At 50.6% G+C, this 18203-nt stretch overlaps 1 protein-coding gene across 5 annotated transcripts in view; it reads right to left on the reverse strand.

Moving 5' to 3' along the window:
* Positions 1–18203, reverse strand: part of cadps2 (Ca++-dependent secretion activator 2) — a 219114-nt gene that overhangs the window by 47279 nt on the left and 153632 nt on the right. Inside the window, exons 18-19 of one of the 5 annotated variants that reach the window (XM_030097249.1) lie at positions 5872–6529; positions 5674–5798 (exon numbers count right to left, since the gene is read on the reverse strand). The exons of the other annotated variants lie outside the window; for them this stretch is intronic. Of the exons in view, the coding sequence (XP_029953109.1) occupies positions 5734–5798; positions 5872–6529 (723 nt within the window). The 3' untranslated portion in view covers positions 5674–5733. Of the gene's footprint in view, positions 1–5673; positions 5799–5871; positions 6530–18203 lie in introns of those variants that run through there. 5 annotated transcript variants of the gene reach the window in all.

An 18203-nucleotide genomic window follows, 5' to 3' on the forward strand; every position in this document is an offset into this window, starting at 1 on the left:
CAGAATGGGCTGCATTAGATTAGTAGACTATAGGCCAGAGGACAGATGCAACACCTGCCTGTAGACTAGGCTACAGCTAGATAACAGACTGGATTACAGACACAACTGCAGACCACAGACCCAACTACAGACTGGACTACAGATTAGACTACAGACCAGACTACAAACTACACTACAGACTGGATGGCAGATTAGGTCCAACACCAGACTAAAGACCAGACTAAAGACTGGACTACAGACACAGCTTACAGACCAGACTGGAATACAGACCTGATGACTGAATACAGACCAACACTCCCTCCTAACTAGATGTCTCTCCAGACTGTCTCCAGCCAATCACAACTGTCCCCTAATGGACTCGCTGACAACGAGACAGAGAAACTGAGCAATGAGCTGATTTTGTTACCGGCAGTCTGAATTCCCCAAACATGAATAATAAAGAGGCAGGGTGAAAGCATTCAGGAAAAATGTGTTTAAAAAGAAGCAAACATTAAAGACAGGAGACAAGGGAACGTGAAGAAAAGAAGACATTTGACAAAATGATCTAAAGGTAGAGCCCCTCCACCCCAAAGCAAAAAAATCCCGCGGCCCTGTTGCAAGCAAAGCGTTCCTTCATTCATCTTCATTTTAAGACGCGAGGAAGAATGTTGCTGCTGTAAAGGGCTAATGCACTAATTGTACTACCAAGGACACCCATTCCTCCATATCCTCCATTCAATAAACCGGGCTGTAAAAATGTGAGAAAGCCTAATTACTGAATATTTTCCATATTGTTGAGACAGCACCTTGAAGGTGAAGAGCGGCCACAACAATGGCAGCTTTTCAAAGCCAAAAACAGGAATGCAGGTGAACTCTGAAAATAAATGTGACCAGGTAGATAATGAGGAGCTATTTCAACCACCAGAGACGCCGCGGGGTGAGGAGGCCCGCCGGGCGGCGGCGCCGCGGGGGTTTACGGTCAGGGCTTCTGGGACGGGCCATTCTTTACAGGGCCGCTCTCAGCATGGGGCCTCCATTGTGGAGAGGCGGACAAAACCAAACTCAATTAAAGCAAAGCTGGAAAAAAAAATCTGCTGCACAAATGATGTCAATATTCCAGCGGAGTCTCCTTGACTGTCACTGAAGGACTCCACTTTGCTCCTCTCAACAGATTTCTTCACTTTCCCAGAGAGAAACATCTGAGGAATGGCTACACTGCTCTGACAATGGGATTGTAAAAGACTAATGACAGTTTGTCAGATTGTTTAGTGCAAAAGCTACTGCCCATATAATTCTGCTTGTTTTTCTTTTTTGTTTTTTTTAAACTACATCAACCCTTTAAAGGGGGGGGGGGGTATTAAGTGTTTTTTAGCCCTTTCTACAGCACACTCAAGCAACAGCTTTGCTCAAAGTTGGATGCTGAAAGCTGCATGTGTCAAAAACAACTTCAATCAAATGTTCCTCTGCATCAGGCTGCCTCAAACCCCTGGAAAAGAGTCCCTGTCTCTTTAAGAAGCTCCTCAGCTTAGAGACACGCCCCCTCAGAGCGTCCATCTCCATAAGGGCTGGGGCAGCAACCTGTGCAGGAGGAGCTGTGCAGACTACGTCAGAGATGGCGTGGAACTGTGCATTATGGGCGGAGCTGTGCGTTATGGGCGGAGCTGTGCGTTATGGGTGGAGCTGTGCGTTATGGGCAGAGCTGTGCATTATGGGCGGAACTGTGCGTTATGGGTGGAGCTGTGCATTATGGGCGGAGCTGTGCAGCACCAAGCGTTTCAGCTCTCAGCATGGCTGCCAAGGGGAGATTCAGGGATTGCTCAAATATGCGTGAATGGTTCTAGAAACAACTCCATGCGTCTTTTTAATGGGGAAATGACTCTATAGCTTTATACAAAGCTCAAAACAGTGGATTTTGCATAATGCCCCTCCTTTAACATCAGGTGCAAATTCACACATTTATTTCCAGAAACCTAAAGAAAACTACAAACAGAAGAACATCATGACAAAATGAAGCTTTTCTCACCATGGGATATGATAACCTCGATGGAATCTTGTGAGATGTTACCAGAGGGTTATGATGTTGAAACATTCAAAAGTGGTTGGTTCAGCAGTCCAAGCAACTGGCACCCCACAGGATGGGCTATTTATTTTATAAGAATGTAAAAGAAATAAACAGATGTGATTCAAAAAGTTCCTTGTCAGTGGGACACCGAGGACAAGACACATCCTGACTACAGAACACGTAGTAAGTAAGGACAAGCAAGTAAGTAAAATTTATTAATATAGCGCTTTTCACAGGCCAGAATCACAAAGTGCTTCACAATAAGAACAAAATACTGTATAAAGAAAAAGAACATTCAAAAATCATGTAATAAATAGATCAGAGATGCTCTGACATAAAAGCATAGAGTTAGAAGGCAGAATGTAGTGCTGCCAAGACACATTCTGTCAGTGAGTCTGAAAGGCCTTCTGGAAAAGATGTGTTTTTAGATGTTTTTTGAAGGCATTGACTGAGTCCAGGGAGCAGGTCTAGGGGGAGCTGGTCTAGGGGGAGCTGGTTCCAGAGGCGAGGCGCAGTGGGCATGAACGAGCGGTCACCCCGAGTTTTAAAGTGAGTCCGGGGGGTTCTCAGCAGGTTCTGATCAGCGGACCTCAGGCTTCGGGCCGAGCTGTATGGCTGAATTAGGTCTCTGATGTAGATGGGTGCCTGACCATGTAGGGCTCGGAAGGTCAGCACCAGGATTTTAAACTGGACACGGAACAGAACAGGGAGCCAGAGGAGGGATTTTAAAACAGGTGTGATATGGGACCTCCTGTCGGTGCTGGTCAGCAGCCTGGCGGCTGAGTTCTGGACGTACTGAAGACCAGCAGCTCTTTCTGGTTGAGGCAGTGAACAGGCTGTTGCAGTAGTCCAGATGTGAGGATATGAATGCATGAATGATCATTTCTAGCTCATTTTTTGACACCATGTGTCTGAGCTTAGCGATATTGTGGAGCTGGAAGAAACAGTTTCTCACCAGCTGCCTCGAGTGGTGGTCTAATGACATGGAGCTGTCAAAGACCGCCCCGAGATTCCTCAGTTCAGTTTTGATTGAGGGACTCAGGTCACCAAGGTGCTGTTTGATGGCGGGGATGGTTCTGTCCGGGGCGATGATAAGGGTCTCCGTTTTTCCTGGGTTTAGTTGGAGGCTGTTGTCACTAAGCCACTGCTCGGTTTGTGACAGGCAGTTCATTAGCGAGCTCAGTTTGTGGGTTTCCGAGGGCTTGAAGGAGCAGTACAGCTGCAGGTCATCAGCAAAAAGGTGGTACGAGACATCGCTGAACTGCTGGATTATCTGGCCCAGGGGAAGGACTTACAGCAGGAACAGGAGGGGTCCCAGAACTGAGCCCTGGGGCACACCACACTGCAGGTTGGCTGGCTCCGACATGATGTGATTGGCTGACACACTGAAGCTCCTACCAGCCAGGTAGGAGGAGAACCATTGGAGCACTGGACCTGACAAGCCAATCAGGTCCTGCAGCCTGTTTATGATGATCTGGTGGTCGACTGTGTCGAAGGCTGGAGACAGGTCCACCAGGACCAGCACTGTGCACCTCCCCGAGTCGGCAGACATCAGGATGCCGCTGGACACTTTCAGTAGAGCAGTCTCTGTAGAGCGGTGTTTACGAAACCCTGACTGAAACGTGTCGCAGAGGTCATGCGTTTGTAAAAAAGTATTTTCGGCACTATAAGACTCACGGGATTAATAGGCGCACAGTCAATGAATGGCTTTTATTAAAAAAAAAATCATACATGGGGCGCACCACATTTTAAGGCGCGTAGGATGTATAGAATAGTATGAGTGAAATACATATGGGCAGTCTAGGTGGTTATATTCTCGGTTGAAATGTGTGAGTAAAGCGACATATCAGAGCCAGTCTGACTGAGGATCGCTCCTCTTCACGATGTGCAGCTCAGAGCGGCCACGACTGGTGGAACTGGCTCGGTCACCGGGGTTCAGCCAGCGGCCGTCTCCTGAGTGAAACCCTCCACCGACAGCTCAGCCGCAGCCGGCCGGCCGCTCCGGCGTCCCGGCGGCGGGCTGCTGGGCGGGGCCGGCCGTTCTCGGAGTCGCAGCGCGCAGGCTGCCGCCCGGCATCCAACCGCTCCCGGCGTCCCGGCGGGTGGGCTGCCGGGCGGGGCCGGCCGTTCTCGGAGTCGCAGCGTGCAGGCCGGTGTTCAGGCGCTCCCCACGTTGGCTGGCTGTGCAGCCGCTCGCCGTGCTCCGTGGTTGGGAGAGTGGAGAACGTGCCTGAAGCTTCATGTGTGCCGTTCTGTTTAAACTAGCTAGCTTAGCAGCTTAGCAAGCAGGGGTTGTTTGCTCATGTGATCAGGGTGATTACCGTAATTGCCACAAAAAAGGTGCATCGAATTATAAGGCGCTCTGTTGGATTTTGAGAAAATTACAGGCTTTTACGTGCACCTTATCGTGCGTAAAATACGGTAAGTTGTGTCGCCACCACCTTTTCTAACATTTTGGACAAAAAAGGCAGTTTAGATATCGGCCTGTAGGCGGAAGCTTGCGGAATGTTATGAACCTTTCTGACTGCCGCACACAACGCGCGTAGGAGCGCAGCGCGCCGCTCCGCTTCCTTCTATTTTTCATGCGAGCGCCGAGAGCGCCTTGGCAACGTGCGCGCTCTGAACCAGGGCCAGTGCACGCCATTGAAATGTACGCGCAGGGGGCTGGTAGAACGGCGAAGGGATTTGATTGGTTTCTTAAGAGCGGTCCGCGCCTTCCGATTGGTCGGAGTTTTTACTGTCCTGTGGCCGCTACAGTGGTCAGATTTTTTCCGCACCTTTTTCCGTCTACATAATGTATTGACTTCTCCCAGGGGGAAGGAGCGTTTCACTCAGTATGACAGAAAGTGCTTTTGGACAACATCGTCTACCGAGCTTTAAGTCCCTGAGGTGTAGTCTGTGGACCTCGAGCCTTGTGGATTTCCAGAGGTGCTCAGTTTTCCGACACAGTCTCTTCGGGCTCAGGATGTTAACATTTAACCAGGGAGACGACTGCTTTCTGGAGACATTGCTAGATTTTAGTGGAGCCACTCAGTCTATGATGGAGCCACAGAGTGATTTGAAACAGCACATAAAGCATCAGTATCAGAGCAGTGGGTCAGATCACGAGAGTCAAACAAGGCCCAGAATCTCTCAGCTGTGGTTTCAGTAAAGATCCTCCTTTCTACCATTGTAGAGGCAGGCTGGGGTTCAGGTGGAATAATCAGTTCAAAAAACACACAACTGTGGTCACTCAGATGGACATCCTCGACACACACACTTCCAACATGGAGGCCAAGTGAGAACACCAGGTCTAGAGTGTGACCTTTGCTGTGGGCGGGGCCTGACCCCTGCTGCTGGAAATTAAAGGATTCAGTCAGAGGTCAGAGGTCAGCTGCTGAGTTACATGAACCATCGTCATTATGCAGATTGTAACCTCCAAGGACCAAAACTTTATCCAGTTTTAAGATGGAAGATAGGAAGTCATTGAAGTCATTTAAGAAGACACCAGCAGGGCCAGGGGGGCGGTAGACCAGGAAACAGTTAAATGTGTTAGAGGAGCCAGTTTTGATCATCTGGGGCTCTAAAGAGGTGTAGTGGTCAGTGTTCATCGTTCTGCAGGTGTACCTGTCCCAGTACAGCAGCAAGACCACCTCCACGGCGACAGGGGCGGGGCCAACCGAGGGCTGAGCATCCAGCAGGACACAGCTCCTTCAGGTGGAGGAACTCCCTGTCTCTCTGCCAGGTCTCCGTGAGGAACAGGAAGTCCAGGTTTTCACTGGTAAACAGTTCGTTCAGTGAGAAGGATTTGTTTGCAATAGAGCGAGCGTTCAGGAGACCAATACGACTACCTGGTGATGACGTTACCACGCTTTTGTCAGCTGTGTCCAATAGGATTGGCCGCAGCCACCTCCCGCGATCACGTGATGTGCGGCTCCGTCGGCGGGCATAGGCCGGCTGTTTCTCTGCTGGTGTAAACACGGAAGTCGAGGGTAATCCCAATAACCCGGCGGTGAAGTCCGATGAGCAGTACTGAAGTCTCAGGGCGTCCGGGAGCAGCGGCGACGATGGTCGAATGTAGCACTCCGCCGGCGGATGAAGACAGCAGGCGTCCGAGCGAGCAGGAGCAAAGGGCTGGATGTATCGCGGACGCCATGGTCGCCATGACAGACAGGTTCCTATGGCGGGATGGGGCCGCCCCAGCAGCTGGACCGTCTCAGAGCCTTCAGTTTCAGCAGAGTTCCAGCTCTTTTTCCGCGTCTCCTTGAACGTTTCCTCCGTGGGATGATGGCGGGTGGCAGGAGGTGAGCTGGCACAGCCCGCAGGAGAGGAGGGAGAGTCCATGTTTGGTCGTCCAGATGAAGGGATTTGCTTCTTGGGGCGATTAAAAGCTGAGGAGCGATTTGCGATCATATACCAACACAGCAGCGGAGTCTTGGCAGAGTAGGCAAAGTAGTGCAGCGGCAAGGAGCAGGTACAGCAGGGCAGGCAGATGGCAAGCCGCACAGGCTGGACAGAGAAATGAAATGTCAGACAAAAAAGAAAGGTCTGACCAATAAAAAAGAAGAGCCCCGAGTTTATCATCTGAAACACTGACGGAGTGTAAACCAGAGTTTATCCTCTGAAACAGCTTCAGATATGGAATATCTATTCAGTATGCTACTTAGGAGACTCATCATGTCCAAACATGTAAAATATTAAAACGCTATAATCTTGTCTGTTTCCCTCCAGACTGAGAGGACCTCTGAGGATTGCAGTAATGAGAATATCATCGTCTGACACCTCGTCACATCAGCAAATCTTTACGTCAGTGCACAGAACTGAAATCCCTTGAACTGCGGAGCTGAACGGTGTCACAAAGCCATTTCCCCGTCGGTCCTGCGTTAATAAAAAGAGCACCTGCACACTAATTTCACATCTTTTCTTTCACATTCAGCTGATCCAGCTCATCAGACTGCTGCTTGATCTGGCTTTTTGTTTCATCTGTATTTACTGAGGGAATAACCTTCTGCTCAGATAGTGAGCACTGAACAGAAACAATGAAGACCACTTTACCAGAGCAAAGAAGTCGTTTACTTGCAAACTCAGTGATCTCAGTATTTCAGTTTTGCTGAACTTGAAGAATCCATCATATAAACCATGTCTATTGTATCAAGCTCTTTCTCCAAAGCTCGCACCGGCACAGTGGATCAAGTTTCCATAGGTTTCTGAAAGTGTCTTACTTTGAAGAATGGCCCTCAGAGAAACAGAAAACACAAAGCAATAAGGCTGATGTCTCCAGTGAAGACGGTAAACCAGAGGATCAGAGCGACCCTGTGCAACCAAGAGCTCAGTCACACACTGACGCTGTCTTCCATCCACTGTGGCGTTTTGGGACAATGGGGAACTGTGTGTGTCATGTGTTTGTATTGTGTGACCCTGTCAAGGCCATGACCTTCTTCTGGAACAAGACCCTCTACTAAGCCTGTGTGAACACACTCATCTTACACTCTTAGGGTGAATAAGTTTACATTTCACTGAACCAGAGCAATAAATTCAATAGTTTCACTTGAGGAGGTTCAGAGAATTCTATCTTTGGGGGGACCTTCTGGTAACAGGTTGTCATGTTGATAACCATCTTTACTTGTGGTTCTCTAAATTCAACAAGGCGCTGACACCTTTGCTGGGGTTTTCACTGATTTTGACACAGATTCCACAGGCCTGTCGGCTGTACATTAATGGTGTGAGTCCTCTACTCTGCCACATCCCAAAGCTCTTCCAGAGATCTTCTATTGGTGAGATGCACTGAGTGTGGAGGCTATCCAACCACGGACAAGGAGGATCAGATTTGTCAATGCTCGGTTCTCAGAGGGATGGACACGACCTGACGCAACAGACAGGTAGCTACCCAAGTACCCAGTTAAGGCCCTGAAACAATGTGGAGTTGGTACTGACAGGCCAGAGCAAGCTAAGAAACTCCAGACCATCGTGCCATCACAGCATGCCATCACACTATCGAGAGTTACAAATGTAACTATGGTTCTATGAATCCCGGATGACCGCCAGAGGCGGTGCTTAAAGCTCTGGAATGTTCCCTTTGCGTATGCATAGTTCAAGTACATATACCAACAACGTCACTTGTGATCCCTGGGTGACCCAGGAATTACTATAAATTCCTGCCGGAAACCCCGGTTTGGTTCCTATGGAATCTTCTCGCGTGACCACGAGGATTCCGAGTGACAGAGTGCTCTGGCAGTCATCTAGGATTCATAGAACCGTAGTTACATTTGTAACTCTCGTTGTATTTCATCCCTAAGACGCGGTGCTTAAAGCACTGGAATGACGTATGCCAACTTGGTCACGAGGAATCCCAGAGACCCACCTCACTGAGACGCCTCTGCCGGGTCCAGCACCACCCGTGGGGGATGCAGAGGCACAACGTCCAACTGGTAGAATCTTGAGAAGGTGCCCGGCGTAGACCAGGAGGCGGCAGCACACAGTTCATCCAGGGGCACCCCCTTCAGGGCAGCCCATGACGTAGACACCGCCTGAGTGGAATGGCAACACACCCCCTGGGGCGAAGGCCGGCCCGCGGCCAGACAAGAATGGCGAATGGTGCCCACCACTCAATGGGACAGGCGCTGCTTAGATAGCGCAGATCCTGTCCTAGGGCCCCCATAGCAGACAAACAGCTGGTCAGTAGTATGTACATCCGCCGCCACGTAGCCCCTGAGGGCCCTTACCGGGCACAAGAGTGCCAACTGGTCCCCCGAGCCGCCTGGCGGGGGGTCATATCGGGCAAGTCGAATAGGCTGGTTGGCCCCCGGCCTCGCCCAGACCTTAGGTAGGAACGTTCGGCCACAGCGTGACGTCAGCCCCATCCGGGTGCCATCTGAGGCATGTCGGGTGAACAGACAGAGCGTGCAGCTCCCTGTTGGACCCCCGGGGTCCAACAGGGGGTCCACCACCTCGATCGCCCCCTTTGCCAGGAGGGTGGCCTACTCCTGGTCCAAGGCCAGAGCCTTCACCTGGTCCCTGATGACAGTCACGGTAGCCCGGTCGGGGTTGGGGGGCCGGCGTCGGAACTGCAGCGTGTCAGCTTGCCCTGGGTCAAGGTGGAAACCACCCAGGGGTCTGAAGCCGTAGCCACCCAGAGCCTCAGCTGCTGATTGGAAAAAGATCCAACACTCAGCCCCCGAGCATCAATCCCTGGCCCCCCGGCCCCGAGGGGCACCAGGGGGGCGGCTGGCAGCGGCGCGGCTGGCGGAGCGGCCGGCCGGGTCGGCCGGCCGAGCCGGCGTCACGGGAACATCTGGAGGACACGGGGGCGGGGGAACGAAGGGCCGCATCGCGGGGGCCCGCATCTCCTCCAGCTCCCTCTGCAGCTGCGCCACCTCCGCAGCGAGGTTCGGCTTGGACCTCGCCTGCTTCCCTGGTGGCGGAGCCCCAGCAGCGGATCCGCCACGGCGCTTAGAATGCCTCGGCTGAGCAGCAGGCAGCTGTCCTAAAGAGGAGGGCCCCGGGCCACCCTCAGCAACGGGGGAGACCTGCGCCACCCGGGCGACCCGCTGTGCGTGGGGCATGTAGCTGGAATCCAGGCACGGATTATCGGACAATGCGTCCCGGAGGTGAGCAGGCCCAAGACAGCTGGGGCAGAAGTCATGGCCATCATCTGCCTGCAGGGAGGCTCCACAGGAAACACACTGGTGAGAGCCGTCCATCTCTGCACAACCAGAACACCGGACAATGAGAACAAACAACAGAGAGAGCGGCCACCAGGCGGCTCTCCCTCCTCCTGCCTGACCGTTACACCACGCGCAGGCAGCCGGTCATAGTATAGACAGCAGGGAAGCTGAGGGAAGGGGGCGCACGCCGCCTGCACAGCAACCACAGCCGTGCCCGTCGGAGGTACGGGTGCCCGGAGAAGGGAACGCTAGCGCAGTAAGTCGAGGGAAGGGGGCAGACGCCGCCTGCATGGCAAACGCAGGACAGCTAGCAACCGGGCAGCACCACAGCAACAAAACAGTCAACCGGGGCCTGCTCCCCACTGCTACACAGCGACACCCGCAGACTACCAGGGGCCCGGGACGGTGGTGCAGTAAGCCGAGGGAAGAGGTTGTATGCTGTCTGCACAGCAAACCAAGTAGGTGCAGGGGGAAGATGATCACCCTGCGGCTCCCGCGGGAGCAGCGCCACATGCTGAGCAACAAGCCAGGCAAACAACAAAACTTCAGGCCGACCGTCGGCCACACAGCAGCTCACTACGCAAAGAACGTAGACACACAATAGCTGAGGTGCATCTATAACAGGGGCACCTCAAGCATCTGAAGCCACGGCCGAGCACAACGAAAGAGTACGGCTACAGTGGGATACCGCCGTCACGCAGTAACGCCGCAGCCGGCGCAACGCAACAGCACAACAATCCCAGATAGCAAAATTCTTATGGCCCATATCTGGCCCATTACCTGACATGTTCATATGGCCCACATACCGCGTGGAATGATGGCACTTGGGAGGTCCGCTCCTGTTTGCCAAAAGTGGGCCACAACCAAGCCTTCACAATGCCAGATGTCAACCAAAAACAGGCCAAATCTACCAGAACTCAACCGAATGTGGGCCACTAGCAAAAGAATTTTGTGCACAGTGGCCTAAATTTGGGTGAGTGCTGATTTATTTGGTCTCCTCTTGGCTGACATTTGGCACTGTGCTGGTTTGGTTGTGGCCCACTTTTGGCACAAGGGGAACGGACCTCCCAAGTGCCATCAGTCCATGCAGTATGTGGGCCGTTTGAACATGTCAGGTATGGGCCAGATATGGGCCAAAAGAATTTTGCTAGTGGCCCAAATTTGGGTGAGTGCTGGTTTATATGGCCTGTTTTTGGTTGACATCTGGCATTGTAAAGGCTTGGTTGTGGCCCACTTTTGGCAAACAGGAGCAGAACTCCCAAGTGCCATCATTCCATGTGGTATGTGGGCCGTATGAACATGTCAGGTATGGGCCAGATATAGGCCGAAAAATTTTTGCTATCTGGGCAGATCTTGGGGTCGTGGGGTGGGGGGGTGGGGGGGGGGTGGGGGGGGGGGGGGGGGGGTGATGCCCTGGATCTCGGGGTGCGTGGCCGGGGCGCTGGGGGGTGTACTGGCCTGGGGTGGGTAGCCGCCCGTGTGGGCTGGTTCTCCTGGGTGGGTCATGGCCCTCCGCCTGGGTGGGGGGTTGGCTCCTGGGCTCTTGGGCCTTGGGCTCTCGGCCCTGCCCGCTCCGGGCGTCCGGCGCCCGGGGTGGACCGGCTCCTGCCAGTCGTGGCTCCGCGGGGCCCGGGCCCCGGGATTGCCGGGGTCCCCGGCCGGGGCTTTCCTCTGCCCCGTTTCTGGACCGGAGCGTGGGCGTCTGCCTGGGGGGGCGACTTGGATCCGGGCTCTGTGATGACCGCCGGCTGTCTGGGCTCTGAGGGCCTCTCTGGCCTGCTTCTGGCCTTCTCAGAGGTCAGAGGTCATATATGCATGATCACTATCACCATCACTGTCACCATCATATTCACATGATCACGTTGATCTTTAATCACTCTTCACATACTGGGTTACCTTGTCTTCTTGTGGTGGTTAGACTAATGGTGATCTGTAGCAGACCTCTCTTGATGCACGCCCCGAGTTTACTACTAGTTACGACTAGCTATATTCAAAAAAAAAAAAAAAAAAAAGGGTTTGTGGTGTCCTTGCATTTCCTTCCTCCCCTACACCTCCTTTTATTTTTGTGGCCTGGTCTGTTCACTAATGTGGTTCAAAAAGAAAAAAAAAAGTATGTGTGGTTCTGTAATTGTCTGTGTTGGTTGTCGGCTCTGTTTTGGTGTTGTCTAGATTGGGGTTTGGGATTGTTCTCGGTTGCGTGTGGTGCGTCGACAACACTGTTTTGTATTGTGACTTTGTACATAGGTTGTGCCCCCCCCGGTTCTCCGTTCTCCCTCTCTTTATCTTTCTCTCTTTCTGTCTCTTGCTCTCTGAGCGTTTCCGTCCCGGTCCTGTCCTCAGCCATGCCGGATGCCAGCTTTAAATAAAGGCAGCAGCAGGAGGAGACTCAGTCTCGTCCTGCTGCTAACATTAAAATCTGTTCGGATAGTAAAAGGCTACAATCATACAATATTGCACGCCCAGCTGCTGCACAGGACAAGGGAAAAAAAAAAAAAAAAAAAAGACTTACATCGCTGTGTGGCACGCCTTTTCAGCACTGGTCACTTTATCCTTACATAAAAGTGAATGTTAACTACCTAACATTTTTGCAGCACTGGCAACCTGACAAAACAATGTAAAGTTCCAACAATAAGAGCTAAATGTTTCCAACAGACAGATTAATTCATTCTTTTATTATTTGTTCAGGGACTTACCTCACCATGACTTCTCTTCTGTTCTGGATAGAATTCACAGCTGCAGGTTTGCAGCATTGCTTCCTTGTGCCCATTCGTCAATTCAAATATGATGCATTTAAAGGACTCGATAATTTGGAAAACTCCGACTTGAAGCAGGAAAAACCATAACGGAAAGTAGAGTTTGAATAAAGATATGATCCTTCACGGCATACAGACTTAGTAGTTGACTTCATTAACAAAAAAACAAACAAACAAACAAATAAAACAAAACAAAAAAAACCTGTCACTGTGGGTGATATGTTCAGGTACATCATGGAACATTCCACTGAAAAAGGAATATAAAGTCATCTTATCTTATCTTATCTTATCTTATGTTTATGGTTTAGTTAATAACGGATGATCTGGACAAAAGAAAAGCAGTAGCAGTTTGCATAGCTATTCATGGTGGCGTAGTAGTTAATGGTCTCGTCTCACAGTAAGAGGGTCCTGGGTTCAAGTACTGGCCAGGGCTTGGGGCTTTTCTGTGTGGAGTTTGCATGGGTTCCCTATTCTGGCTTCCTCCCACAGTCCAAAAGCATGCATGTCAGATTAATTGGTCACCCTAAATTGTCCCTAGTTTTGAATGTGAGTGTAATGGTTGTATGTTATATCTGTTGTACGTTGCTTTGGACAAAAGTGTCTGCTAATTGAAATTGTAGATACAACTAGGAGCAAGTAATAGTGGACAGCTGTTCAATGAGAGAAGCAAACTAACATAGCTTTTCTTGTCTTTTCTTGCCCTGCAACATTTGTACTTCACAAAGTATGGACCCCACCATGTTACATGTGGGCCACTTCAGGCTCACATCCAGATTAGTCGATGCTGACTGCCGTCTTTCGGCCAAAAGTGGCCCAAATGTGTTTCAGAAAAGGTGGGCCACGTGTGCCGAACCATATGTGGCCCAGCCTTGGTTCACCTACAGAATAACTATTCCCTACTCTGCTACGGATTTGCCAAACATGGGCCATATTTGTTTTATGAGGTATGGGCCAAATGTAGTATTTACCACATGGGCCAGTTTAGGCTTACATCTGTTTTTTGCGGCCCAGAAGAATGCCCACAGTGCCAGATTGTTGCCTGAGGTGGCCCACATCCGTATGCTATCTGGGATGCAAGCAGCGTAAGCCCTGCTACAGCATAGATGCACGCACCACAACGGAGACACTGTGAAACCAACAACACGGACCACCACAGTGGAGAACACAAACGGCGGAGACACCGCCTGCAGCGTAGAACCGCTAACAATGTCACACGACGGCGCACTACCAACGCCGCGTTAACTCCGCTAACGCTGTAGCACAGCTAACAACATAGCAGGCAGCCCGGCTACCTAGCTGGGTGGAGCAGCACAATGCCGCGCCAGCACGGAGGAGACGCGCTCCCCGCGGGCCGACACCCACGGCCAGCGGCCGTACCAACCAACAGAACGTCGGCGTCCCGGTGCCGCGTGCGCTCCCGAATATATCTGCAACCTTACCGCACTCTGGAGGGCGGAAAGATCTCAGCACGGAGACAATCACCGTGACAGCCAAGCGCCGCGGAGGGGATGGAATCAGGAAGTCTTGGTCACAGCCTTTGGAGGGCGTTCCGCAGCTCCGACTTGAAAGTCACAAGGCTCCCAGCAACCAAGGCAAAAATCACCAAAAAGAGGCAGGTCCTGATTCTCCAAGGCTCGAACAGAACGCGAGAAGAAAAATAGGAACTGAACCGGGGTTTCCGGCAGGAATTTATAGTAATTCATGGGTCACCCAGGGGTCACAAGTGACGTTGTTGGTATACATACTCGAACTACGCATGCGCTAAGGGAACATTCCAGTGCTTTAAGCACCGCCTCTGGCGGTCAGTAGGGATGAAATAGAACACACCATCACACCATGACATCACACCATCGCACCATGACAACATCACACCATCACACCATGACATCACACCATCGCACCATGACAACATCACACCATCACACCATGACAACATCACACCATCACACCATGACAACATCACACCATCACACCATGACATCACACCATCACACCATGACATCACACCATCGCACCATGACAACATCACACCATCACACCATGACAACATCACACCATCACACCATGACATCACACCATCACACCATGACATCACACCATCACACCATGACATGACACCATCACAACATCATACCATTACATCAAAACATCACACCATGACAACATCACAACATCACACTATCACACCATCACAATATCACACTATCATACCATCACAACATCACACCCTCACAAAATCACACCATCACAAAATCAGACTATCACACCATCACACTATCACAATATCACACTATCACACATCAAACCATAACAACATCACACTATCACGTCACACCATCACAACATCACACCATCACACTATCACAACATCACAGCATCATACTATCACAACATCACAGCATCACAACATCACACCATCAGACCATCACAACAGCAACAGCATGGAACCAACGTTGCATGGGGTTTCCACCAAATTCTTCAGAATGAGATACTCCTCAGGCCTCCTGAGGTCCAGTTCTGGTCGAGACTCAGACCTGCTCTGGTCCAGTTCTGGTGGTCTCAGCTTCCTGCTGGGACCTTGATGTGGTATTCATCACCTTCAAGGTTCACCTTGTACTTTGTGCAGTCGTGTTCTTACTGTAAAATGTTAGTTTGTTTTTTTAACTTCCTGTTTCCAGCTGGTCCTGGTCTCCTGGAGAACCGCTGTTCGCTGGGTTCTTTCCCTTTTTCACATCAATAAATCTCCAGATCTCAACGAAGCAGTTTCTGTGGTTTCATGGTTTCTTGAAGCATGATCAAAAGTAAAGCAGAAGAACAGGGACACAACTACAAACACCTTCAGTCAAGTGAAAGTCTGAAGTGTTTCTTTACCAAACAGAGCTAACAGACTTGTTTGTTCTTGTAGCTGAACAAAGTGAGTTCAGCATTTAGTTTCCAATGAGAGAGGAGCAGGAGCAGGGGTGGTGGTGAGAGCTGGGAGCATGCAGCAGAGCAGACTTACCTCTCTTCCCTTCCCACAGGAGAAAGCACAAAGAGGAACAGAAAACAGTCAGACACAAACACCAAGCGGCCTTCTGCAAATTACAACAGATGACACTTCCACTCGTACCAACAACATCAGGAGAACAAAAGACCTTTCTTTTAATATTCATAGCAGAAGAAGAGACAGGCTGAGTGTTCAGATCTTTACAGCTAACTCATTAACACTGTCATATTCACCCACTCTGGCCTCGGAAATGAAGTTGTTAATGTGTGATGGTGTGTAACACCATGAATCCCCACATTACCATGAAGAGCAGGGAAAGTCTGCTCCACATGGAAGTATGTTCAAGACACCTCCACAAGCTTGACGCGCGTGTGTGTGTGTGCATGTGTGTGTGTGTGTGTGTGTGTGTGTGTGTGTGTGTGTGTGTGTGTGTGTGTGTGCGAGTGTGTCGTGCGCGCGTGTGCGTGTGTGTGTGTGTGTGTGTGTGCGCATGTGTGCGTGCGAGTGTGTCGTGCGCGCGTGTGCGTGTGTGTGTGTGTGTGTGTGTGTGTACATGTGGTGTTGGATTTCTTCTTTTGTGAAGTCCAAAAACTCAACAATGGCAGAGCCAGGCTGGTCCCTGCTGGATTTAAAAGGAGGCTCAGGTTGTAGCTGGATTAACGGCTGGGGATGGAGAGCAGGTAGAGATACAGCCATAGAGCCTGATCAGAGAGCAGGTAGAGATACAGCCATAGAGCCTGATCAGAGAGCAGGTAGAGATACAGCCATAGAGCCTGATCAGAGAGCAGGTAGAGATACAGCCATAGAGCCTGATCATAGAGCAGGTAGAGATACAGCCATAGAGCCTGACCATAGAGCAGGTAGAGATACAGCCATAGAGCCTGATCATAGAGCAGGTAGAGATACAGCCATAGAGCAGGTAGAGATACAGCCATAGAGCCTGATCATAGAGCAGGTAGAGATACAGCCATAGAGCCTGATCAGAGAGCAGGTAGAGATACAGCCATAGAGCCTGATCATAGAGCAGGTAGAGATACAGCCATAGAGCCTGACCATAGAGCAGGTAGAGATACAGCCATAGAGCAGGTAGAGATACAGCCATAGAGCAGGTAGAGATACAGCCATAGAGCCTGATCAATCAAAGAAAAACAGAAGTACTTACATCTATTGACATATCGATCTATGTCGACAGATGTAAAAATGCTGTCTAGTTTCAAATGAAATGTGATTAGAGTGTTGTCTCATATCGTCACACAGCAACATGTGAATGGTGTGGATTAATGTAGTGTTTCCTGTTTGTAATTCATTCTGCCAAGGGTTCATTTATTTCATTAATCATACACTCAGTTTTATAATCAATAACTGAACATGTATCCTAAAGAGGGGATCTAAATTCTTTGACATATTTAAACACATTTTTGTTAAAGTAATGCAATACTGAGTTACCTAGTGATTAGTTACTTTCAAAATAGTGTAACTCAGTTGCTTTTTTGAAGAAATGAAAAGTAACTATAAGCAATTACTTTTTAAAAGTAACTTGCACAACAGCGATGTCAACACGAGGCGCTTCGCTCCGGGAACGAGGGACATCCCTGGAGACAGTCAACTGGTGCTAACGAGCCAGCTCCAGCTCACATGCCGCCACTGGCAGTGTCCAATCAGACGGTCTGGACACGTCTGCAAGGCCAAACAGTGACTCCATAGTTGTGAGGTTCAAAGTACGGTATGAGAGCAGAATCTGGGTCCGCTCAGCAGTTCAGGGCTCCTGAAGAGACGATGTCTGGTTTGGGAACCGAGACCTCACTGAGCGTTTGATTCTCAGCTGTGATGGCTGGATTTAGGAGAAGCAGAGGCTCAGTGGGACACTCAGACAGCAGTGGCGTCCTGTGTTGAGCTTTTCATTGTCTGTGTTCAGCCTGTTTGGGAAGCTGAATGGTGAGTTTGTATGGTGTTGATGAACCTGTCACTGAGTGCAGGATTGTTCCCAGAGATCTACTCTAAACACCTGCTAACAAACAGCAACTCACACCAGTCGCTTCTGGGTAATTCTGCCTTTGTTAGAGCTACACCCATGAAGAGCGTCCTCTGTGATGAAGCCAGGTGTCATGAAGTGGCCGCCGCAGTGAGGCTGAGCTCGCCGTATTAAAGGAAACTTCCTCTGGAGTAACTGTTTCTGCAGCTTCCAGTGTTTTCTGCGTCTGCAGACCCGACACTCGCCGCTTCAACCATCGCAGCGAGTTTAACACATTTCACTGATTCCAGTGTTAAACCATATTTATCAGATCTTTAAATACACCATTAGTATCGAAGGGAAGCGGCGTCGTGACTCGTAACTTTGACATCGTATAAACGAAGCGACAACAACACAAACCACCGTCGTCGACGGTGACAGCAGCCGAGTAAACAATTATGATGGCTTCTAAATTTAAGCTGTGACAGCTTGTGGCGCTGCTCTGATGAGGAGCCTCTTAATTTGCAGTTAACATCACGTCCACAGCTCCACCGGTTGCCATGGCGCCGCTGCCGGTAAAAATAGTGCTGGAGCAGATGCCCGAGCGCCACGCCGCCACTTCAGGGCCGATCGCGGCGCCACATCTCAACACCTATGATTGATCAGTTTTGCACTGCGGTGAAGGAGAAAGGCGTGCATATGGGCCGTGGGCGTTGTTTTCATCGTGCCGCTACCGCCTCCGCTCAAATTAATGCGGCGCTGCCACTTGTCGTGTCATCGGCCCACTTCCTGCTGCAGCGCGGCGCCGCCGGCCCAGCAACGGCAGGAA

Source organism: Salarias fasciatus, chromosome 7 (genome assembly GCF_902148845.1).
Source record: "Salarias fasciatus chromosome 7, fSalaFa1.1, whole genome shotgun sequence".
Lineage (NCBI taxonomy): Eukaryota > Metazoa > Chordata > Actinopteri > Blenniiformes > Blenniidae > Salarias > Salarias fasciatus.